At 43.0% G+C, this 26,177-nt stretch overlaps 1 protein-coding gene and 1 non-coding gene across 2 annotated transcripts in view; both read left to right on the forward strand.

Annotated features, from left to right (window-relative positions):
- The first annotated feature begins 12,070 nt into the window (after positions 1-12,070).
- On the forward strand, positions 12,071-12,143 carry Trnak-cuu (transfer RNA lysine (anticodon CUU)). The gene has a single exon. It is a non-coding gene; the product is annotated as a tRNA-Lys (tRNA).
- An 8,157-nt stretch (positions 12,144-20,300) lies between these two features.
- LOC131270795 (uncharacterized) overlaps positions 20,301-26,177 on the forward strand; it is a 65,413-nt gene continuing 59,536 nt past the window's right edge. The window contains exon 1 of the mRNA XM_058272478.1: positions 20,301-20,465. Coding sequence (XP_058128461.1) covers positions 20,301-20,465 — 165 coding nt within the window. The remainder of the gene's footprint in view (positions 20,466-26,177) is intronic.

Consider the following 26,177-nt stretch of genomic DNA (forward strand, 5'->3'; position numbering starts at 1 on the left):
GATCTACATTTAAATCGTTTCAACTACCTTCAAGCTGATGTTTGAAGGTAACTCATTGTTAGAAACATATGGTTATGGTTTTGTTTGGATTTCTTTGATGATCCAGTGTTGATTAAATACAAATGAAAGTATGCTTTACTATGGAGAATTTTTCGAATTTCCAGACGGGATTGCTTTCATGTATGGTTCTATGTGGTTCGTTTTTTATTAACTTAGCAAAATGTTTATCATTAAACGATCATTAATGTTCGCAACCAAAAGTGTGTTTGACGGTTTTTGTTCTCACCACAAATCCAGCCAAATTTGATGAAATTAAAACTGTTAAAAACCACAATTGTATGAATACATCGTATAAAACATTCAAATGTTCCTTTACAGTTACTTTCAAATGCACATAATAAAACAGTGGCACCACAGTAATGTTAACGTACCAAACAAATGCATCAGTACGCATAGGAAGTGAGATACATACAGTTCCGCTCGATATATTGTCGTCGATGGCCTAGATGGCACCAAACATGGTCCGAACTTCACGTTTCCCACGACCTTCGGAGCAGGGTGTCTCGCTATCACGTCCCGCTGTGCCGTTATCGTTATTAGAACGAAAAACTCAACGAGTTGAAATTCGTCCGCACCCTCACTCGGTACCGATGTACATTTTCTTCCTCTCAGCCTACGCTCCGAAGGAAAATTAATGCCACGCGAATCGGAAGGAAGCGGCAATGGCGAAAAAGAAAACGGGCAACACCAAACATTTACCGACCACAAACGACAACGTGTATGCCGCCGCCCGAATACCCGACCGTTCGATAAGATGATGTCATCTCATGGTAAAGTCTTTAAGATGTTCTTTTTTCTCCGCTCCGCTCCGCTGTTTCGCAGTTACCGTACGCTGTATCCAGACGCAAGCGACGTTGGAAACTTTTGTTTGTATTTATTGTTCAGTGCAAACAGTGGTGAGGCTGAAAAACAACATACACGGGCGATCGTGCAGGAATGAATGTAATTAAAATTCTAATTCTGGCATGAGAAAGTATACGCTACCCATACCTGCACTGTTTCCCGCATTGAACTTCACCTAAGTTTTTCTGATAATCGTGATAGCGGTTGAATTTTTAAACGAACAAGCAATAGAACCAGTGTTGTCGAGGCTCTTGCGAGTGAAAACGGCCACCACGCGATGCGACTTGTTTGCAGACCAACTGGGATTGTAGGTCGAATGAGCTCATGCCAACGGTTTTATTTAATTTCAATTCATCAACCCGGCCAACATGAAAGAGTCATTTGGCATGAAGCAAACATTTTCGGTATCGGCGGATGGGAATGTGTTTAACTTCCTTTTAACGAACGCCCATTGCTATCGAGTAAATGACCCAAGATGGACGAAACAGGAAAACATTTTGTTTATTCGCAAAATCATATTCTCCCAAGACCAGTCGACATTGTCGTCAACGTCGCGTTGGTGTACGACAATCGACGTCAAATAACGATTCTCATCGGACGGGCGGATTTTTCGGCCTCCAAGGTGGCAGCGAAATACCAGGCCTTAGCGACGTGTGTTCTGTGTTTGCATCACGAATCAAACGACTCCCGCAAGGAATGTGCTATTATGCAATCTCTATGACGATGTGCCTGCGTTAACAGCACTGAGATAAACTGAATTTTACACGTCGGTCAGCTACACGTCATTGAAATGTAAGTCAATGGCCGCCTCCCCCTCTTCAGATGCCATTCCGGCCGATAGCTTGTCTCGTACCATTATCTGGGGCCAGTTCACGCGAAAGACGGTGTTGTAGATTGCTCTTTTTCGTCCGGTTACATTGATAAGATTTTTTGCTTTCGACTTGACGTCTGTTTATTAAAAGAAATGAAATAAGAAATTAACCTTTGCCTTTTACACTTTTTTATAGCAACTTAACACCGGATGTAGACACTCTTGGATCCATTTTCCTTTGCATGCGTGGTCTGTTCGATCGAAAGGCCATATAAAAATCAAGGATTTTCAGTTTGCTGCTCATTAGCAAAGTTATGAAATTCGATCACGTTCGTTTCGAAAAACGTTTTGAACGTACGGTTGGAGTCACAAAATTATTCATGGTACATTTCTTCTCCGTCAATAATAGGCGGGTGTGAAAAGGATGGCATCAAAGTACCATGAATCAGACCGGGTTGGATTTTTGTATGGATTCATTTTGTTTATGAGCTCGAATTATCCGAGTTTTCCTTCAAGATTGCATCAAGGTCATTGCTGGTGATGGAACATTCCTACTCGAAAGGACAAATGCCTTCATAGCTTCGTTTGGCACATCAATAAAACCGTCCAAACACACTCTCTCCCAAGCCGATTATTCATAAAATTAGCATTTGGTTGCGTTTTAACATCGAAAAGACTGTTTGATTGCGTATTGGCAACGAAACAAAAAAAAAAACAAAAATCGCAACTTCCTGTCGCGCAAACATCTTCCAAAAATATTATAAAAAATACAACAAACTGATATGCTTCCAGCCAATCAGTCGAGTCCTCTTGGGAAACCATTGTTGGGCTGCGAATCGGAGGGATGCGGATTGTCTTCGTTCCAGCTCCTTTCCTTATTTGTTTTTTCGTTTGATTTTTGGTCCAGCTCGATTCGAAAACAACCGAACCGGTTACTTGCGGCGATACCCCTGGCGATATCGAATATTTCGAGTTTGTGTATAAATAACTGTCCAAATGTCAATCGGAACTCGTACTTGGGCGTATGAAGGTCATCAAGGAGACCGACAGCATTTGCGAAAGGATCGGGGGAAAGGTTGGTTTGATGGGAAATATTTCCCAAAAGGGGGGTTGTTGCCGTCCCTCGTATGACATTTGATGCTAATGCTACTCGTACGAAGCGAACACACTCTGGTGAGTAGCTATATGGTTGGGCAGTAACGTTTACTACCCCTTAAAAAGCTGCCAGGGACTCCAGCGCTGTCAACCGAGTTTCGATGGTTTTTGTCAGTTGTGTACAGTACCCTGTCCACCTTTTGGAGGGCTTTTGACTTCATGCTGCTAACTGCTGCTTGGTGCATCCATCAAAGTTAACTGTCGGTGTATTTTTCTGAAAGTTATACCCCGTTGATGACCATCATTTGACACTGTCTAGACACACATGACACTGTCTAAACTTATCGTCACAAAAACATGTTTTGCTGTAATCGAGTAGGTGCTTGAGTCAATGATATCATACTGAACGTTAGATTTGCTAACAAAAATACCGGATTCGTTTATCAATATGTATCACCTGCAGATGACTCACTACTGCCATCCGGACATTGCAAAAGCCCTTATCATATGCTTTTATAGCGGTAGTACGTTTTAAATCAGAAATCGGTGATTTTTTGGCCACCACGCCACCATGCAAGAAGTTTGAAAAAATGAAATAAAAATGTCATTCATTGATTACAAATAAGACTTTCCAACCGTTTTATAGTCAAGCACACAGTTAAATCACAATAAATCAATTGCCGACAACTAGACACATTGAGTGGCCCCTACCGGAAATGGTAGCCACACGCCACAACCATTTAATTTAAACTTGATATCACGTTACAAAGTTCACTCAATGTTCTAAATTTTACTCAAATTTAAATTTTTAACTTTGAATAATTACCCTTGGTAAATAATCAAATTTAGAATCGTAAAGCTCCTTAATGATTTTTTGTGTTTCTGCTCGCAGACATTCTTTTGATTATCCGTATTTTTTAAGGTTTAAAAGTTATTAAGTAATCGGATACACACTCCCTTATAAGTGGCAATGGTTAGAACTTCCTTATAAACATGTTTATTTTATTTTTCAATGGCCTAATTTAGAGTGCGCAGAATTCTAGTTTATTTCATTCAGTGAAAGATAGATACAAATAGAATATACCAGTTATCAAACAACATTAAAATGCCACAGTAAGGTAAACTTAAATTAAGGGATCTTTTATTGTAGTAACCAAATATCAAATATTCTTTTCTCGTTTACTCACTTTCACAGCCATTTCTGTTTGGCGAACATGTTTTGGGAATGAAAGAATCCATGGAGTATTGTCACGTAATTCCTTGGAGTCTGCTCCCGTTTTCGTCCACAGTCGTTATCGTGTATTTGATCAATAACCAAACTTACGCTGTAACGGTTTTCTTTTTCTACGAGGAAAAAGGAAAAGTGCCTGTAAAGTGAAAATGTGCACAGGCTGAGGTGACTCCCAAATTTTTCCACCATTTCGTGCATCCCAGAGGAAAAGTCATCCCAAAGCATATCCTTTTGTTTGTCGATGGTCACCAGCTTGGATGCCTGCGAATGTTTACCGGACCGGAGGCTCGCCGGAGCGGTTTTTCTTCGCGCTGGTGTTGGTTCGGTCGCGAAAAGTGTAAACAAAACAAACACACTGAAACGCTTGCGGGGGTATTTTTTTTTTTTATGCGTGGAGTTTAGGAAAATCCGACATCATCCGTTTGGGGGGTTTCGGGAGTCCTTTCACACAAACACCAGTGCATGCCGGATTGTGGCCCTTGCCAATTGTGTCGGTACGTCCGAGACGACGGTGCACAAGTCAGTCGATAAGGATGCGTCTGCGCTGTGATGGTCGCTCGTCGGAGTGTGTGTTTGCATTTATTCCCTCAGCGTTCTCGCCGTAACTTGCCGAACATTGTAGGGCGAAACGGGTGGCTTTCATTACGTTCCCTCTAGAGAGGACACCTTCTGAAAATGGGAACGAAACTGGGTTGGAACAGAGCGGGCCCGTTCGCATTGCTGCAATAATGTTTATGTGCTGCTGGCGGAGAGAATTTCCGGCGAGGTTTTCCTATTTATACACGATTTAGGGTTTGACTTTTCCGTGCCCCTTCGGATGGAATTTTGGGGATTGTCTGGGCCGAAGATGTAAGCAACCACATTCCACGTTTTGTTTTGTGTTTTAGTTATGCCGACTTGAGGGAATTTAAAGTATGCCATCGTTTAAACTGCTATCTTTTGCGATAGGCTTAGTGTATCGAAAAATAACAACGCATTATGTTGGAATCTTTAGAACTTGAAATAAGAATTATGTTTTCTATGGACCTATGGAATTTCTGAATAGATAGTAGAAATATGTGTGGTCGATTTTTCTTCTCCACTATCCAAAAGTTCGACTTTCTATTGGCCTTATAAAATCTAGCAATAGTGTTCTTTTGACCGACGATATTGCGTGATCTTATTGAAGTTAATTTCTTCGACTCTGCTAGATCCAAAGCGATAAAGAACTCCCGATTCGATGGTCCCGTAAGCTGGCTAGCTAGAAATATGAAAATCATCCGAAATGATACAGCAAAAAGCAGGATGGTTTCGTGGCTGGCAGCAGCAACAACACGAAACAAATTTCGTTGGACATGGTTTGCATTTGGTTCCATGTCGATTTCGTGCTCATTCTAAGTTGGTTTGTAGTTTCTTTTTCCCCGCAAACAATATTACTCCAATCACGCAGCCCAATGTCCTTCTCGGTGGATTTTATCTTCACCATTGTTTGCTCATTTTCTGATGAAGCCGACCTTCTGCTACCGATGGTGGCTGCCTCCTTCCCTGCTGCTGCCCCTTTTCACTGCCCACCGAAAGAACGTTCCTTCTGCAATGATGCTCACGGTATAGAAGCGAAAGTATGTAGTGGCATCTTCGGACGAATCACGGCGCCACGTCACGACGTCCCGCAAAACGGGAGGAACCGAATAGTGGAGGCTGTGGGCTGTCGGTTCGGTCATGGTGTTACCGCCCAATGTGGCGCCTGCTTTGAGCCCGAGAGCACCGACCCTGGCATCGACCGGGGATAGAAGAAAAACGCAGGGAGGATGCTGGGTTCTGGAAGCATTTATGTATTGTATGTTCTGTGCGGCTCTGTGCTTATAAACGGTCCGCCAGGAGTGATAGCAGCGTGCTCTGGTTGGGGGAACGGGAATTTTCCGGCTACGGGAAAGAGCCTATTTTATGTTAATGCATGCTGAAAATAGGGAATGGTCTGGGTAGATATAAAGCAGGATATTATTCACTTCTTTATATAGGTTTTTCGTTCTTCATATGAAATTCTTCAGCCTGCTGCATCCAAATTGAAAACCGCTAATCCTTCATTCTGGTTGATACCAGACAGTAGATTTAATTGAGGTGAGAATGACTTGATACATTCAGATTTATAGCACCTTCACCATGCTTATTGTATCGCCGCCCGATAGGTGCCCTTTTAATGGAACGAAAAAATCCAAATCGTTCTAAATTTGCTCCCGTGAAAGGTGCCACATACAACCACCGCGAGCACTAAAAATGTTTGCTTTCGTTGCCTCCCGAGGGGGAAATCTTAAGAATAGCGCACTAATGCCGCCCCATGCATCGAGAAGATATTCTTCACACGTTGCCGTCCACTACCAATAAATGCTGCCCCCCGAAGTGTCTTCTCTGCTGCTCCCGTCAAAGCAAAATATCAGTTTGAATCCGTCAACCCCTGGCCGGAGGGGGAAAAGAAAAGTAAGCAAAAGGATCTCGGCCTCGCCCGATAGGTGGAACGCTCCTCAGTCGGCATTTTTCTCAATTCTTCTTTTGATACCTTTCCCGACGCTCTGCGGTCTAAGAGCCCAGAACGTGTCGTGCAATCTATTGGCGTAGCATGGATGAATGAAGAGAGAAGAGGGAATGTTTAATGTTTAGCACGGCTGTTGGTCGTTGACCTTTGCCCATGCCTTGAAGATATTGGCAAAAATGCTGCTCAGCTAGTGATGTGAGGGAGGTACAAAGGTTATACAATGTTTCTAGTTAACAAAATTATGCGATGGAAATAATCAGATCATTTTGTTTATATCATACTTCAAATTGCATCTCTTGTTAGCTTGGTGTGCACTATTTCACACAAAAAATATAGTTGGAAAGACGCTGATAATAATATCCAGAACTATTCCGAAAGGTGTAATAATAAACACAGGTGTTGTAAATTAGATTGTGTGCATAAAGTATCACCGGTTACTGTACGGCTAGTTTTATCCAAAGCGACGACATTAAATATGTGGCTAACTTTAATTTTCGCCGTTGTGAATGAAAAATTGTAGATTAAAGTAAAAATCTAATTCCAACCTTACTGTATCTTTACTATCTTCAGTGGCATCAGAAACTCTGTTAGGCTGGCATTAGAAACGGGTCTTCACATATGGTGCATCAACTTTTAGACACACATACACACATTCGTTATGCACCAGCTCTGTGCTACCTGGATGTGAGTGGGCGGATTTAAAAAGGTATGCTTGGAAATGCAACCAGACTGCTAATTTGCCTAGCCCGTCATTGCATGCGCCTGCAGTTACATCTATGCTAGACCCTGCCCCCAAGTATGCAGCAGCCGGTGGTAGGTGGATGACAAATAGGAAAGTTATTGCCCTGTCGTTCAACCAATAAATTGAACCAAATCGTCGTGAAAACAGGTTCAAGCGAATGTAGGCTGAAGAAAATCTGATTGCTTAGGAATCCCTTTTTGGATGAATTTGCGTCTTTAAAAAATAATTTATGTTATGCAATTGATGTTGGTGGGTTAAATGTTCTGCTAGGAGAAGGTTGGAATTGAGGATTTTTATTATAATTATGTTTTTATTAAAGCTTCGGCGAATACTTGCAATTGAAATAAATGCTAGATTTACACATTAAAAGATTTGGGCAATGAAGTTAATAACAAACAGCAGCAACTTATTCAAATAACACTTAATGGAAATTATTATATATTTTAGCTTTTTTTTGTATGAAATTTTCTGTACCCCATTACCCATTAAGTTTAAGATTCCGATGAAGATTTGTTTGTTTCCTGTTTTTTTTTATATAATCATCTTAATTTTAAATTTGAAACTCAGTTTCTTCTTAAACAAACTAAACAAGTATACATGACCTCTATAATTGTTGACAAAAAAACAACACATCATAAAATCTTTATTTGTGTTGCACAAACAAAAGATTGTCTTTCTATAGTTTTTACGTAAAACAGTTATTATTCGTAGTAATTTCTGTATTTTTATTAATCTTAACCAAAATTTAGGCTCATACACGGTTCTAATAAAAAAAAAACTCTCAACCCGCTTGTGTGTGCATCGCTGGCTGGTACTGTATGCCAATGACCGCGCCATATGCTAAGGTGTTTTCATCAAAAGTTATACAGCAGCATTAACACAGCATGGGAGAATCAATTAAATAAATATCAATCATTTTAAACATTTTCATATTTAATTATAACAATTAAATTAGCCTTCTCAAACCAAATAAATAGTTTAAAAAAGAAAGTTATGCCCAGAACTAGATTTCGATCGGTCGTTCAAATAAAGTTTTTCAGAAAGTTGAAAGCATAACTTTTGAATAACTGTAGAAACACAACCCTCGAGTGAAGAGTAAAAAACATTACTCTTTCCTCCACCTTCTTTACCTAGCATCATCACCGGAACATCTAGCTAGTTGGGAATATTTAATCCCTCTAAAAGAGAAAAGAGAAAAAAATTGTTCATTTTTCATAAAAAACCAGCGTAGAAAAATTTAAAATGGCTTTTAAGCTTAGAAAAAGAGAACTGATTTCAATGATAGATTACATTTCTAATGTTGAATTTCACATAATCGAATCATGGAAGACAGCTCTTTAATTTTCTGAAACATAATACGGATATTGTTGCAAATCACTATAAATAGTTTTGTTCGATGTTGGTAATCAAACATGGTTCAAAATTGAAAATGTACCGATGATCATCGACGAAATGCAAAGACGTGCCATCATCAGATCGAAGCACCATGAAGCTAATAGTTTTCTAAGGCAGACTATCACTTTTAGCATCTAATAACGGTGGATGAAACGAAAGCAAAAAAGCATAATTTGCACAGTTGAAGGAAAAAAATGACCTCATGTGTGGTAGTTTGCGCTGTGGCATAATGATAGTTTAGGGTGGACTCTTGTCCACTTATTACAGACCGTCCCATCGAGCGTGTTGAAGAGTTTCCGAATGGGCAAGTGTCAATGGTATGATTTTTAATTAAAAGAGCAGCTACTCACAAGTGCCAAGAGTAGGCGTTTTTTTTTTGCTTATCTGAATTTGTTTCCGACATACGTCATGTTTCTTTCTTCCCGCAAACCACGGGATTTCCTTTTTCGTGATTTGTATCACCGAGAAGCGCTCGGGTGGATTGTTTTTTATAGGAGCGATTCGCGGGAATCTTTCGGGTTGAAAATTTATTGACCTTGAGTCTTCCATTATACGTACGTTTTTGTTTTCCTCTTCAAATATCTGTGTAGCAGAATTCAAGGTTCACCCACTAACACTCGTAAACCCCAAGCGGCTAGGGGTATTTTTAGCGCTGGAAGTAATTATACTTTTAATGATGATGCTGATAATTATAGTGACGATGGGTGAAGATGATCTTAAGCAGAATGGTGTACGGATTGCGCTCTTCACTTGTGCACTTAAGAGTTATCTATAAAAAAGGGTTAAGATACCTCATTCCAGCAGCGCAGTCCTAATCTTATTAGGCCCTCAGAATTTGTTACTTTAATATTTTTTGTAAGTTCTTAAAAGATGCAAAAATGTACTTGAGTACGAATGCTTATAGATGAACCATCTAACTTGAAGGTAAAAAATATGTTATGCAAACCAACGATTTTGTAAAATCGTCAAGTAGACGCGGGTAAGTGACGATGCAAAGTATGTGAACCATTAAAGTCCGTGCTGTAGAAAGGGAGTAGTGTAGTATCAAGGTTCATGTCCCTTGGACCGAAAACAATAATATATGAAATCAGGCGTTTTGATTTGCCGTGAATTATTGTAATAAATACTAATTGGTTCTCCTTATTTCTTTTATAACTTGAACTGATTTCAATTGTACAAATACTTGTACAAACTTTTCTGTATTCTGTAACTACCATCAGTGCTTAATCCGTATTTGATTCATAAAATACATAAAATACATTGATACAATAAATTGTACAAACTTTTCTGTATTCTGTAACTACCATCAGTGCTTAATCCGTATTTGATTCTTTTACTAAAATGCTGCGAAAATAACTGTATACCTCGATAGGTCCATCCGGTCTTAGTTGTTTATCACCATAGCGACGTAGTTTGTTTCAAATGTTACGGGTCATCAGTAGAATTTCGATCATCCATCACGGTGTGAAAAGCCGTTAGTCGCCGCGTGAGCTTTTCCTGTTTGTGTTTTGCCTCTGTTGTAGCGTCGCATATAAACTAGTGAGGTTCTTCTAGGTTCCTATAATACTGTATTTCGGTGTATTAGAACGATGGACGATAAGAAGTATTGTTTTTCTCTCTGCTGCCTTGCTGGGGACTGTTCTGGACGTTCGTTTACTTCCGTTTCCATCCTTCGTAAGGTCAAGGTCATAACGATGGTAAACTATGTGTAAAAAAAATCATCAAACATTCTGAAAGTTTGGCCCGTTTCTAATTCGGTAGCATGCTAACCATGAAGCATGTCGAAAAGAGAAGGGGGTCTTCTTCTAAAGTTCTGCATAGTTCATTTTGGAATTAAATGTTCCATTGTTATTTATCTCCCGTAATTTAAACACATATAATATTTTAAAATTCTAGAATTAAAAGATTAATATTGTATTTAGTGCAATCTTTAGATTTGTATTCTTCAGTGGTTTACTGTTAACAAATTGTGTCCCTTACAAAAATTAACTTTTATAAATCAAACAAGGGAATTGGATCAACTGATCAACTTTTTTTTAAATATCACTACTCTAGTGAGTGTAAAAATGCTTATATTCATCTCGTATAAAAATATTGCGTTGTTTTTGAAAAATATACGAAATGGTTGTTGGAACGAACCATCAATTTCAGGTTAGTATGCAGGAAATGGTTACGTTTACAGTATTTTTCGTAGCTATTTTGACGGTGCCGTTCGTTCGTCGTGTTGCGCAGTTTACTGCAGCCAATCTAACGATGCAAGAATCCCAAATCCATGGGACTCGCATTTCGGTGAGAGGTTCAATTTCTCAACATTAGATAAAAAAAAACGACAAAACAGTTTGAAAGTTGAACATTCCAACCGCAGGCGTAAATACCTTTCTCTACCATTTCACCGGAGGTGCGCGCTTAGAGTGGGCATTTTGTGAGCATTAAAGATACAACTTCCAAGAGGGAGAAAAAAGCTTCAGCATAATTCGTTCATCCGCCGACAAAGTGAACAGCATCGTCACTCTGGCCGACCAATCGAAACCTGACCGTAGGTTAAACCGCCACGACATGCGCGTATCTTCCTTTGAGGGAGTAACAGCACTAGACTGGTTAGTTCGCAATTATGGTGCTTAAATAATCGTGAAATTGTTTCGTTTGTTCACCTCGATTATTCATCAACTGCGTCAGTTACTGTAATTGGATTTTGGTTACCGCATTTGTTGGTTGCCTTTTTATGAAAGTTCATACTTTTCCCGGTCGGTGTTTACTGATTTTAATACACGTTTTATTCGCTAGATCCTTGATCTCCCAATGCAAGATATTTAAGTAGCTTGAAATTATCGAATCCATTCCTGTTTTTGTTTTGCCATCATCGTGGTTATTTTAATTACACTGCAATCTAGTCCCTTTTTTCACAGACATTCAGTCGACTTTTATATTAAAGTTAATTCTTAAGGTCATCTATTCGTTTGAATCACGGAAACTATAAGAGGACGACAATCAGATATTTGTCTTCACGCTGGACGAGCTCAAGGTTTAAATATGCTATTTTTTGTTAGATGGTGTCATAGGCGGTCGCAGTTTTTCATAGTTATGACAAGCTAGACAAGCTTATCAGATTTTCGAAGATCAGATCAAGTGTACATGATCGAGAAATGCTTTGATCAAGTGAAGTGAGCTTGTCAAAGATCATTATCTGTTGATGGACCATCATGACTTACTTCTGTTACACTCTTCATTGCATTGACTTTCGTATTTAATTTGCTTCTCGTTACAGTTATTCAATACTCAATACTTTCAAGAATTGTGATAACATTCTAATCACTGATCAGATCTTATCGAAACAATCCTTGCCGATGAGATACAAACAGAAATCGTCTCGCTCCTCTCACATGTGCCCGGCTAGCTCAGTCGGTAGAGCATGAGACTCTTAATCTCAGGGTCGTGGGTTCGAGCCCCACGTTGGGCGCGTGCTTCTTTTTTTCTCTTCACTTTTTGTTTTGCTTACATGGAATTATACAAATCGTGCTATAGTTCCTTGTTTACAGACATATTACATCGAACGTGTGCCACCGTATAAGTTGGCTCATACAGTTCTGCTTGTATCATGCAATAGAGACACGACTGCTAATGCGTATATTTCGCTTGCTTGCGCATATGCGCATGTTTCGTATTACCTCGTAGTAAAGATTAAACTCCATCAGGTGATACCAAAGCAAAAAGCAGTCTTCCAAATAACCAAAGAAGTACAAGGCTAACATATTATGACTTGAATATGATCCAAGAGCAAGTACAAGGCATTTATGTTAAGTGTTTGTCTGTTCCGTGTCGTGTTTGTGTTCAACTGGTTTCACCGCCACAGACGACACCCTACCATAAATCCTGATCTCCTTCACCTATCGTCCACGCCGAATGAAGGCTAATTAATGCCGGCGTTTATTGTCATTCTAATTTTGTGGCTAACTTTTTTGTGCATCACTTGTCGCACCGGTTGTGGCCACATTCGCACGTATTTCGGTGCTGATGAGCACCTGGGCGCTTCTACGCTCGCGAACCATCGTGCATAACGGCACGCGCTGGTTCGGCTATGTATGACTATGAAGTCAGGGTGGCCATGGGGTTTTGGTGTGTCTTCAGTAACAGTCAACAGTGGGCGCATTTATTCGCTTGGTTGCGAGATAAGGTCAATTGATTCACAAGTTCGGCGTAAACCACGTTCATTGATCATTAATTCGTCTAAACAGCTATTAACATTCTGTGGTATACGCTTTATACAAATCCGTTTAATATGAACATCAGAAATATTTAAACTCCTCACAAACTATTGTGCCGCACTTCCGCAAGGCCGACCATCCCGTTGAGAGGATGTCTACGAAATGAAAAATGCGTGTATGTATGTTTTTTCCGTAATCAAAAATCAATGTTTCCTCGACCCAACAATTTCGTTTTGGAATGTACCCGAACCGCCGGGTCTCCCCGAACGCTGCAGCGTAGCAGTGCTTTTGGAGCGGCGCTTTGTGGCCTAAATTTGGTGAAGCTACGTCAATGGAGATGGAAAGGGATCTTTGCCGGTGCGGCTATCATCTGAAGTCGCGGTACGGACACGAAAAATGGACGTCTGTTGCTGCTGTTGTTGGTCCGCCGCTGCATTGGACTCCGCAACAGAGGCCGTGTGCCGATCGCCGAAACTCAGCGAAATGGAAAGGAAACCGCCCAGAAACCTGTTGCTGAATTTAAGGCTGCCCTCCAAGTGTGCGGCTTTTTTCCACCGAAACCGCGGGGAGATCATTTGGAAAGGTGGACAAGTGTTGTGTGCGTGTTTTTTTAACGTCTCTCCTGCTATTTTCATTTTTCTCTGCTTGACCAAGCTCTTGACCTGTTCGCTTGACTGGCTGGTCGATGTCGAGGCAAATCCAGACCCGTGTCCCGAGCGCACGCGCGTGTGTGTGTTTGTCCACGGTGAACAAGGTAGGGTTTACATTTGCAACCGTCTCGACGAACGCGGTCGCGAAGGAAGCACTCATCAAGTGAGAGTTGTCATTTTCGAAATCTGACTCTTCCTCGCACCTGATCTCGCGCGTCCTGCTTTTTGGCGCCGATGGCGAGATTTAACAAATCGGACGAATGTTGCCGTTGACAAGGGAAAAGATCGGCACCCGAAGCCGTACGTGCGGAACCTTCCTGTAATGAACAGTACCGTAGTAGCATTTTTTCGTTTCGCATAAGGTGTTGAGTGTTGTGGAGTGTTGGGGTTTTGTTTTTCTTCTCTTCCTCCCTGCGCTAATGGTGATGATGACGTGCACGGTTCCTTGCGTTTGCGAACTCCACCGTAGTTTCCCACCGACCGTGGGGTGCGAGTAGGTTAAATTGATGACTTGTTTACTTCCGCCATGGGGGCGATCTTCGCTGATTGAGGAGTAACAATTTGGAGCCAGTGTGGCGCGTCTTAATTAGGTCATTTGTTATGCTGCAAAGTGGTCAAGTCGTCGTCGGATGGGAGTGCCGGGTCGGGATGTCCACTGAGCGACGACGAGGCTTGCCAAGCGTCGGACACCATTTTTCTGCACACTTGTTTTGACTTTGATCGATTTTGCCCCGGAACAAAGCGTACGTTGTATTAAAGTGTTAAATTATTGCTTTCCACAAGTTATGGCGAATGTCAAGGATGCAATAAGATAATATATTTTTGATTCGCAAAATAATGATAATATAAGCATGTTCCAGAAAGGGATAGTTTCATCGTCATTGAGGGATAGTTTCATCGAAATCAATGAACATATAGAATTAAGTGAACATTTATTTTTGTATTCATTATTTTCAAGCATCCAATTGGAAAAGTGCTTATTCCACTAAGCAAGATATTCATGTGATAATGAAAATGACTAAACTGAGTTTGTTGAACTGTTTTTTCTCTTACTACACTCTAAAAGATTTTCTCTTTTTTAAATGAGATTCGAACCTACGCTCCAAAACTCGTGGGTTGTGTTCAAACCGGCGTACGCTCACGGCTATCCAGATATCCGTAAAAGACCTGACTCATTTATGTAAATAGCTTAAAGCAAACATTCATAGGGTTCTTTGTACACCTACACCCCGAGCTACAGTTCATGATGTTTGTTAAACTACTACCAACATACTGGTTTGTAACGGTTTGCTGTCTGAGTACGTTTGGAAGTCTGCAAAACATGTTATATCTTTGAAATAAAATTGAAAGATTGTTTAATTGAATCAATTCAATTCATCAATATTAATTTTAAGACGAAGATGAAAGTTTCAGAAGATTCCAGTAGGATTAAGTGCTCTAAATAACGATTTCGCAATATTTATCTTATATTTTGACTTATCCTCAACAGTACTTGTTTTGCGAAAAAAATTAATTTCGTTCCTCAACTATAAATAAGAAAATATTTCATTCTACATTTTCTCATCCGGTTGCTACCTTGCGAAGCACGGTAGCATTCTGTACGTGCTACAACACGCATGCGAATGTGTGGAAAATCAATTTCGGTTCTGTTATCGAGTTCGGCTGCTTGCCGGCTGTTTCTGTAAGTGTAATAATTTATTTTGCCTTGTAAATCGTTCCAATTTGTACTTCCTTCCCTGAAGAGGCAAGAGTCGGGCTGGGACGCTGCTGATTCCATTTGGCAGATTCGATCTACCCACCTCCATCAACACCTTTCGAACGTGTTCCCGGATACCAGTGCCACCACCCAAAAACCCCGCGTCTCGCGGCCGCTTTCAGTGGCAAAACGTGGGTACATCGTCGGATTGTACTGCGATCGAGTGGTTATTTATCTGCAAGTTATTGATTTAAGTTGCTCGTGTAAGGGTTAATTACTTGTGGATTCCCGTGGCGGTTAGCGTAGGCGAGCAGAAGGGATGGGGAGAGGGGGGGGGGGGGGGGGGGGTATATTGAATAGGAAGCATCTTTTCTGGGGCTTCTTGATTTCGACAGCGTCCGTAATCGAGGGCTCCCCCCCCACCAGGGTACTACCACCGACCTAGAGTGGAAGGAAACAGGAAGCAAAAGAGAGTACAAGAAATAAAATGCGCCCAACCACCAAAAACCTGCCGCTCTGAAGCATCGGCATGAGCCGTACTCCTCTCCCACAGGAAGTCACAGATGGTGGTGGTGCTGTTTTGTGGGCGCTTCGCTCGTCGTGATATGTTGTGGCGCGCAGATCAAGTTGATTTCCCGATCCCAGCGCTATTTCATGGCTGTTCTTTTTTTTCCTATTTTAAACCAGGCGAATCGCCACGAAACGGCCCAAACACGCCGCACGGGGTCTAACGGTGCTGCTGCGAGGCAAGTTAAATTGAACGCGATCAGTATTATTTATTTCTCCCGCTAGCTGGTTTGATCGGGCTGCCGTTTCCGAAGGGGAAGCAGCCCTGTGGTGTTTGAACATACTTACACCAAATTCGCAAGCTTGCATTCTATTACAGTTATATGGCGAAAGCATAGCGTCACATGTTTGACTAACTTGAAAGTAATTCTAAGCAGAGAAACATTGTAGAATAATACAACCGGGGAACGGATACAGCTTTGGAAGTCAAAGGGACTAAAAAGTAGAAACAACGATAACCTACCGTGGTACCTTCCTTTAAATATCTGCAAAGTAAGCTAATTTGCCCTGCATGTAAACAGTTATACGTTTAATACTACGCTGAAAAAAGGCTGATCTTGCGGTCCTTCGCTGTATGAAACATAAGAAAGTACGTTCGTAGTTCTGGAGGGAGTGTCGTATGTCTGCCAAGTTGAACCTAAACAAGCAATTGCCGAGAACTGCTGAAACCCTGCAACTGCACGGAACGTGAACGTGCGGCTCCAAAAATAATTCCTTCCCCAACGACTAGCAACGGGATCACTTGTGGAATAGTTTGCTTTTTCCGAGCCCTTGAAATTGAACCAGCACGCTTTACCTGACGCTGAAGGAAGGAGACTTTTACCCACCCCGTAGTGTGCTTCACGATCGCTTCCTAACCTTTGACCGTGTCGAAGTCGATTAGAACCGGTTGCCGGGGCTTTCCGTTGTTTTCCCGACACACGAAGACGCGCTTCTAGCGGCCAAAACCTACGACAGTCATGTGAAAGCCGACGATTGGTTTCGAATTTTCCACGTGTTCGAAGGAGCTTTATGTCGATGGTTTCTTTTTGCTTCTCTGTGGTGACTTTGTTTGGAGCCCATGGGGACTTGGACGTACTAGTTAGTGTCCACTCCAACCGCGAACACGACTGTACCTTGAAAGGGAAGCACCTGAAGTAGTGCCGTATTGGTCCGCGAGCCACACTTCGACGGGTAAACGAGCCCTTTTCATTCCATGCCGTGACATCGGATTGGTTCCTTAGAATTGATAGCGCTACGGCCCGTTATTTGATCCGACGAGCGGCACCAGTGGGTGGCCTCGATTAAATCAACAATCGTCGCCATGGTCAGCAGAAACCGAGCATGAGCATGAAAGGATTTTCCTACGGCTTACGGAGCAAACTGCTGATTTATACATGTGCGATGCGAGTGAATCTGTTTGAACCAAGTAAATATTTCGGTACGGTTCTAATGATCTGTTACGAAAATATTGGACTTGACATTTCGTTGTTTTACTATCGTCACCTGGACAGTCTGCAAAACCAAATGTCACCTTCCCGATGCTAAACGTGTCAAGCGAGAACATTCGAATTTTATGGGAAATTAATCACGTGGGAAAGCTTTTTTGGGTTTTTTTTGTGCACAAACCACTTTCAAAATGGTTAAGAAATATAGTTTCGACAAAAACCCTATCGGATTAGTTACAACAGTAAAATTAGATTCAAACCTGTAATAATTCTTCATGCTTTTCGCGTTGTTTCTAGTTTATTTGTTTTTTCAAGTTTGAATAACTTTTCTTATGTTATGGAAACTTTAAATTTCTAGTTTTACATGAACTGAATACAATTTTCTTACACTCAAACACATTTTCCTATGGTTAAACAGGAACTATATTGTGTAGTATAAAAAGTTCTGGCATTGCGATTCCACAGCAAATGACTCGTTGTTGTTTAAAAAATCCAAAGTAATGTCGTCCTTGTAAAAATGGCGTCGTCGTCTCAAAAAATGGCGATATCAATTTGTTTAAATGGTTTGTGAAGTAGAAGAAGTTCTTTTAAAAATGTCTCCCTCTTTTTTAAATCTTTTCTTTTTTTTTTAAACGATGTATACATAACATTCTTCTTTACTATTTTAAAAGTATTGATGGCTTTTTCTATACCTATTTTTTAATTTGTTTATAAGACCTACACTAGGTCTAGGACTAAGTTGAACCATTTTGTTCAAGCTACACGTAGAAGAAAAATGTGAAAATGTCTGTGCACCTAACATTTCTTACGATATGTATCTATTTAACAGCTTTATTAATAGACACGATCTGTGCATCCATTTGTATGTTATTGATATTGCTTCTATTGTAATAACTTCTTAAAGGCACCATGAATAAATTATTATTTTGCTATTACAATTGGTTCACATTCACGTAAATGAAACTGAATATTAAATGTGCACATTACAATTTCAATCATGACAGTAACAGGTGCTTTTTGCCATCAATTAAGCTCTGTTTCGTTCGATCTTGTTCGGTGTGTAAATTGCTTTGATTAATGAACTTCCTAGAATCTGACCATAGATCGGGCTCAAAATAGCCGTTGCGAGAGATTAGCCAGCCGCTCGCTTGCTACATGCTGTACGCACCTTCGCGCAAAGTGCATTGACATCACATCCCCCGTGTAGAAGAAGGTATACGCCAAAAGTAGTCGCTTTTCTCCGGTGATGCGACACCGGTTCTGCCTGTCCCGTCCTCAGCGGAATGTGCGCGCTCGCCGGTGTCGGTGGCCTAGCGTGCACTGTGATGATGCGCTCTTGGTTTGCTCTCGGGGGTAACCAACGGTATTCAAATCACCCCTACCGTCGTCATTCGCCACTCGGAATCCATATGGATCGAGATACGATGGGCTGATCAGAGGAGAGCGCCATACTACGGCTATGGGGAAGATGGAAGATGGAGTTCGGAGTGATTTAAGTGCTGTGCGTCTTCCACCGTCGACGCAGCGTGGAGCCGGAGGTGGTTCTTGAGACCGAAACGTCGCTCCGGTGTTGCTGCTGTGTTGATAGTTAGTCGTGGCACCGGAGGAAGGAATGTGCCAGCGAAGCGGATTTAATTTGGTTCAGAACGTGCGCGTCCTTCGCGCGGTACGCGAACTGCAAATGGTCGAACACGCCGAGAGCACGCGGGATTGCCGGTAATTACAGCATAGCTGTGGTCTGTTGGAAAAATACGACCGTAAGCATAGGGTAGCGTCCTGCTTTCCCACTGCCATCGCTATCAGCCGACTGCATCAGTCGTCGGTCCATCAGGCTGCCGCCGAGCCTGATTGAGCCCTTCAGGGTCTCAAATCTAAATCCCGCTCCACACTGGAAAGTGTTCCGTGAAATGGATATTCTTACTTATGGATCCCTCAGGCACGTGCCAGTGAGATTGACGTTAGTAGTAAAAATAGAACGTAGAACCGGTACGCAGCTACGTTCCGGTTCTACGTTCTATTTTTACCGCCCTTAAGTCGACTCCAGCAAGAATCTGCTGATCTTGAAGATTCCTAGCTCAGTCCACACGACGGTGGTGTCGTTGCCCCGGTCCCCGATAGTTGATGCATCTGGCGGTGTCCTGCGGTTACCTTGTGGAGCAATATGTAATTATTTATTGCAGTGTTTTAGCGGGCGTCTCTTCGCCAGGACTGTTAGATTAGACCATGAAAGTGAAGAAACTACTAGAGGTCCATGGTCCTACGATTAGAAATTCTCGAACGTACCCTCGTAAATCTTTCAACATAATCACTCGGTTCGGATGCTTTATGGGATGTAGCGGATCGTAATGAAACTGGTAGGACCATACTGATGGTTATTGTACTTTTTTTTCATTGCCCTTAGTCTCTAGCGATGTCAACTTTACAAGCATTTTGTGAGGCTAATTTTTTCAAATTATGACTTTTATCGTAGCGACTTCCGTGCGTGCCTCCTTCAATGAAGAACTCTTTCACAAATGATAGTAAAACCATGCCTTCCGAACCCGGTTTTATCCTGAAGCGTTCCGAACGGCGGATACAATTTCCATATCGCAATTTCCGCTCTCGTCTAGCTGCATCGGTCCTTGTTTGCAGTAAGAGGACAGCCTCTAGATGTCGAACTCAGTTTTGAATCTGATGACAATTTTAGCAAATTCAATTTCATCCCAAAGACGATTCCATTTCCTTTCTGGGATAAATCGCCCGAAGGTAGAAGGTGTGGTGGCGATGATCCAATTTCGTCAAGTTTACCCATTTCATATCAAGTGTTCTAAGTATGGTAGATATTTGCACACGAATGTTGACTGTTTAGATTTATCATTTCAATTGATTTAGATCAATTACTAACATCCTACTTATTTTATCTTTTCAGAACCTATGTACTATTTTGGCTGAAGGGAGTTCTGTGTCCGGGTCCATCATGCTTTAAACCAACTTCCGTGCAAGCGTGAAGCCAGTGTCTTTCGACAGGAAGCTGAACCGAGGCCAGAACTAGCGCCTCAACTGCCATCAACGCTCACGGCGTCCGCAAGCAAAATGGACACCATCACGTTCGACGACGAGCCACCGCCCGAACCGCGCGATGGCTGGCTGCTGGTGCGCGTGTTTGTGCCCGAGCTGAACGTCCACAAGTGTCTCCAGTTTCCGTCGGACAAGATCGTGTGGGATGTGAAGCAGCAGTGCCTAGCGTCGTTGCCCAAGGTGAGTGACAACGTCAAACATGGCTCCCCAAAATCCGTCTACCTTAGTCGTATGCTCATCGAATGTTCTCCGCTCCAGAGCAATCAGTGCATGTTGCTATGTATTTTCTTCCTCCGCCATGCCTACCTGTCTCGTTCCTCTGGCTGTGTATGCCGCTCGTTCCTCTGGCCTGCGTTGGCATGTGAATCTTGGCCCGATAGGGCTCGTACTTTCTGGGCGCGTCACGCATGTACGGACTGGCGTGTTCAATTATCGCTCCGAATGACCTTGTAGGTCGCCGCCGATTACCACAGGTGTGCAGGAGGTGTACCACTGTTCGTCCCGAGAGCGCTCATTGATAAGCGAATGCTTTTACCCCCGGCCTAGAAGACGTGCTTGTTTATTTTTTCTTCCGCCAATCCATCAGCGTACGAAGAAAGAATCTACATGTTATCGGTCCCGCTCGAACGGAAAGACACATCGTAATGTTTTACCATCAATCACTCAAATATACTCAACTAGTCATTAGCACTGCTCCTACGCCGACGATATGGATGGATGATGTGTGGTTAAGGGTCTCGTCTTTCTGGTGCCGCCGTTGAAAACCCGAAACGGCGAGCTAATCAATTGTGCAAGGTGTTGCGAGGTTCAAAAATAAAGTTTTGCAAAGGCGGAGTTGGGAGCTATAATGCCATAATGTTCGATAGTATATTACTTCGATCCAAACAATTTCTCTGATCACGCTTCCATTACAATTGTTTGCCTGAGATGACTTATCGATATCGACTGTTTGTAATCGCACTTTTGTGTTTTCTGAGCTATATCGGATAAGCTAATAGTTTGCTGCTCAAGCCATTGTTTGTCTATGTTCTAAAAGTTCATTCCTTCAAGCTCTCCCGAAAAGCTCAACTTATCCGACAAATTATCGCATGTCAGGTATGGGACCCTTGCCTTGGGGGAACCTCTAACTCCAAAGTCGTAATACCTCAGACTAAAACCAAGAACACCGATCTTACGGTGGGACATGTGCGATCCGTCGTCGAAGAACAATGAAAACGCATCGGTGCGTCGTGCTGCCGTCAAAAGTAGGTCTAATGTTTGCTCGACGCCTGAACCACCGGTGATAGTGACCGTGCGGAGAGGAAGCATAACCATGAAAAATCGAATGAATGGATACAGGTGACGGCGTTGTGTGCTGGTTATCTTTTTTTTCTTTTTCAAACTCAAATGAAAACAACGTCGCCTGTCGGCGATATACGATAATAAAAAGCTGAAACGAACCTGAACTAGTTTAGGTCCTCCGGTGGGGAAGGCGTACAGAAGCGAGGTAGGCACGTTGTGACACGTTGTTTCCAGCCGTCCATCCGCGATCACAACGAACCGTCGTTAGTTGTTTGTTGTGAGTGCAGAAAGAGCCTTTCCACAAGCGCTTCCATGATGCTCTTTCTTTCCGCCGCATGCTGGAAGAAGTTGGAAAGGTGTGACGAGGTATCTGCCGCGACGAAGGGCCACTTCCCCTGCGGTAAGAAAGCGCATCCACAGCCTCGTGTCACCGAGTCCCGCCATGTCCCGTGATGAGTGCACGCGGAGAGATCCGGTATCACCGATCGCCGCCGGAGGGTGGCACATTGCATGTGTTCTGCGGCATTGATTCCGTGGATCTATTTCTGGTCTCTGGCACGTTTTCCGCTTTTGTTCATTCCGCCGATCGCTTCCCATCATCGTCAAGAGCACGGCGTGGAAGTGGCGGAATGCAGCATGCCCGAGAATTGCGGTCATCATGGCGCGTATGCACACCCCGGATTGTGTGAGTGTGAGTTCAGGTGTGCTGGATGATATGGTGGAGGGAAAGACGTGATGGACTGACGACTCAAATGCATCCAGTGCTCCAGCGCACGGTCCGGGAACGGAAGAGGGAAGTCTTAGAAATGTTGGCGAGCCGACAAACAGGAAAAGGGTCACAAAATGTGGTGCGAATGATGCTCACATATGGGAATCGGGCGCAGAGGGAAACCGTTTGCATCGAGGCTCAGAAACTATCGCTGCACACCACTCAGTGCCGGAAAAATTTCAGATATTTTTATTGTTATTTCTATTTCCATCGGTCCCTTTCAAGTGGTGGGCCGGGAAGGGCTGCATTTAAGCACCGATCAGCTGAATTAAGGAACGGAAGCACTGCATTTCACCGGGAACCCCTCCCGGTAGCGGCTTCTTTTTCTTCCGCCCAGAAGTAACTGTACCGCGCAAATGGTTGATCAGAGTTTATGATGAGAAAACAAATAGCTTCAGAGGATGGGGCTGTACGCGAGCGCCTGCGATTTTAGAGGAACGCACAAAGAATTTTAAGGCACACTTTATTACGGTTTATGCAGCTATAATTGTGTCGAGTGTTTCTACAAATTGTGGCTCTCTAAACGAAGGCAATAAGAAGTACTCAGCCATGAAATGGGGCATATAGTGTAATAGGTTTGATGCTTCCATATAAACTTTAGAAAACTAATAATGTTTTTAAATTCTTGGCGGTTTGATCTGCATTAGGCTACAGATGAATCATGTCAAGTGTAACAGTCCTTTTTCAGTTTTTATATTCGTCCTTTAGTAAGTCATTTCATACGGAAGATACATTTAGTATGCATTATCTTAATGCAGATATCAAGCTTAAATCTTGTTTTAGGCAGGTTTATCGCTTATATTGCAATCCGTGAACATGATCGCGCGAAGTACCTGATGCGCTGTTAGTTCCGCTTAGTGCGCTTTGGTTCCCAGTACTATAGAAATTTATCTTTCAACGATTTCTTCTCGCGATCTTAAGATGAAAACTCTAAAATAAGAAGCACAGAAGCCCAATAATCCTATGTCTATGAGATTTATATGATGTATCTAGATGTATCTGATTCAATCTTTGGGACGAAGGTGGTATTGAGTTTTTGGGAGGTTACAGTGCTTGTTCTTGAAGGTATTTTTGGTATCATGCTTTTAGAGTAAAAGTTTTATTAAGGGATTGTTTGATGGTTCGAAAGAAAAGTCAGAAACACATTGTTGGCGGTTGGATACCTTGTGCTTTTGATAAAATAATGTCTACAGTAACTCCAAGTTATTGATCCTTAAAATGTTGTTTAAAGTTTCGTTAAAGGTATCCAACAGTTGATCAAGGTTAATCTATCTCCATCCGGTTTGCTGGCAGTACGAAGCAGGCAAAAAAGGAAACCCGTTGCCCAGTTTCGTCCCCACTGGCCCATGCATCCCCGTTTCTTGCTCAAAATGTTTGAAATAACTCCTCAGGCACCAAGATGCCTGCAATATCCAACCGTCGTTTGGACTGCGCTGCTCGAGTCTTTTGCCTATCTCCATTGATCTGGCTGGTGGAGCGTAAAAACGTAATCGACGCGGGCCTCGTCGTCATCGTCGTCCAGAGCGTCGCGTTCTCCATACCAAAACCGGCTTGGAATGCAGCCACCAACCAAATGCACCAATACTAACTCGTCTGGGGGACAGCGGGTCGACGAACACAACCAACTCAGCATGATGGTGCCACAGGACGGCTGTTGTTGAGGGCCGGTGGACTTCGCTCGCCAGCAGAATCGCTCCAACCAGAGCCAACCGACCCTCTGGAGAGCTTTAAGTTTCGCGCCTGCCAACCACTCCGCGAAGCCCAGTCTCTCCCTCGTCTGCCCTACCCCTCGGTCCACGGAACACGTTTGCTGAAAGTGCCTTTTTAAAACCGGTTTCGGGCCTGGTAGAAGTTGTGTGGTACCTTTTTCGTTTTAAATCCAACGCCGCGCAAACTCGCCATCTCGCGGACGCCGTGTCCAATCGATGGCCGTTGGTCATGTAGCGCTTAGACGTATGTGAGGCTGTTGCTGCTGCTGCGCGCACGCGGAAAAAAGAAATGGGTTAAGCTACTCGGGACTATCTTCCGAATGTGTGGCTATAGCGTTTGTGGCTTGTATGGGCAAGTGCGCACGGGCGCGTGTATGTGTGTTTGGTAACGGGTCTGGAATTCGGGAACCACATCGGACGAACGTTTGGATCGTTTGAAATAAATAAAAAAGTCTCGTGCTTGAGCGTGTGTTTGTTGGATAACCATCAGACAACTCCTCTCAGGCGCTGGCACTGCCAATTTGCTGCGGAATTTCCGATGGACCCTCAGCTTGTCCTGGTAGAAGTTAAAAGCCACAACACGAAATCGAACAGCAGGCAAATAATTTCTGTTGAAAACTACATTCCAACGATTTGTGGATCATAATGGCACTTGGAAACCTTGCGTTTATCCACTATATGTAGAGGATTTTGTGCTAGTCGCTTTTAGTCACCCAAATAATCGTCCGTAGGATATTGCCGAGCTCGGAATCGGTGCAGATTACTGGGTCAACATCCAATGGCAGCTTAATCGGGCCAGATTAGACCTTTCCAGACTGTCAGAGAAGGCCGTCGCCTGCTCCATCTTCTAGCGCAATGGATTTCTGGTGTTAGCCTTTCCTGCTGCAGGCGAAAGCTTTTCTTTCTAGCGCAGGTCCGTCAATCTGCCGCGAAAGAAAGCCAAACCATCACCCACCCGGCTGTTGTGGCATTCTTACCCGCTGCTGCCATCAATCGATTAGCAGCCTTTCTCTGGTGGGTCTTTCTTCCCGCCCGCCAAACCCCCGGGGGATACCTCTCAATCCTGCGTCGACATAAATTTCCCTGGAGTCTTAACCACCGTATAGCCTCGAGCGCTGCATGGCCGAGGCAGCGTTCTGTTGTTTCCAGATGGTTGTGTGTCGAATGTCGTCGCCGCGCCACGCCATTTGCTGTTGTGCTTAGCGTGTAACGGTTCGGATATTGTTTTCTGGCGCGCACGGTCCAGAACCGCGATGCGGAAATTGAGTCCGAGTCTAACGGAAACGTAGACCAGCGTGTTCGGACATCACATTTGCTGCCCCGGGTTGTTCGCCATTTATGTACATCGATGTGCGTTGTGACGCCAGCCTATCTCCTGCCTATCTTCCCGGTCCCGAAGGAGGTCTCTCTCTCTTTGCCAAGTTCAATTCAATTCGCCGTCTTTCGGTACTTGCGATCCAATAAATCTTGCGTCCATCAATAAAAGCGAATCCTAAAGAGGGTATCGGAAGAATAATTGAAGTATAACCGATAAGATTTATGGTCCCGCATTCTTGCCCTACGATTGCTGCGCGCTGTTGGCAAATTTGAGGCAATGCGCTGAGTACGCCACGCCGCTCGCGTGTTCCATTTTACAACAGCGGATCCATCATGAGGCTGCGAGCCGGAAAGGCATTTAAATGGCGCCCTTTTTTATTGGTGTTTTTGTGGAATTCGATAAGAAATCTATCTTCGCCGAAGCAGCCTTGGAACGCACTACTATCGTATGGTTTTATATCCCTAAAGTTTCATTTTATTTGCGTTTCATTCGGTATCTTTCTGCTTTTGCTCTCTTTTTTTAAAATCATAAAAATCTTTTCACAAGTAAGTCCCTGCTTCGATCGTCGATCAAGCAATGTCCCTTCGCGATAGAGCATTCCCAGAAACGTGTGGCCTAGCTAGATCTGTTGACCTACTTGCAAGAAAAGTAGCATTTGCGCTTAGCTCAGAAACGCCCGACTAAGAAACCCAGCTAAAACATACCTCGACCCGGTCGATAACGGTCGGGATTATCGTAGCTCGGTTTATCTTAGAGCACCGTTTTATCCTCGCTGACCGTTGCACCGTTTTTCACGCGAGCCATCATCCGGGCAA

This window comes from Anopheles coustani, chromosome 3 (assembly GCF_943734705.1).
Source record: "Anopheles coustani chromosome 3, idAnoCousDA_361_x.2, whole genome shotgun sequence".
In the NCBI taxonomy this organism is placed as follows: domain Eukaryota; kingdom Metazoa; phylum Arthropoda; class Insecta; order Diptera; family Culicidae; genus Anopheles; species Anopheles coustani.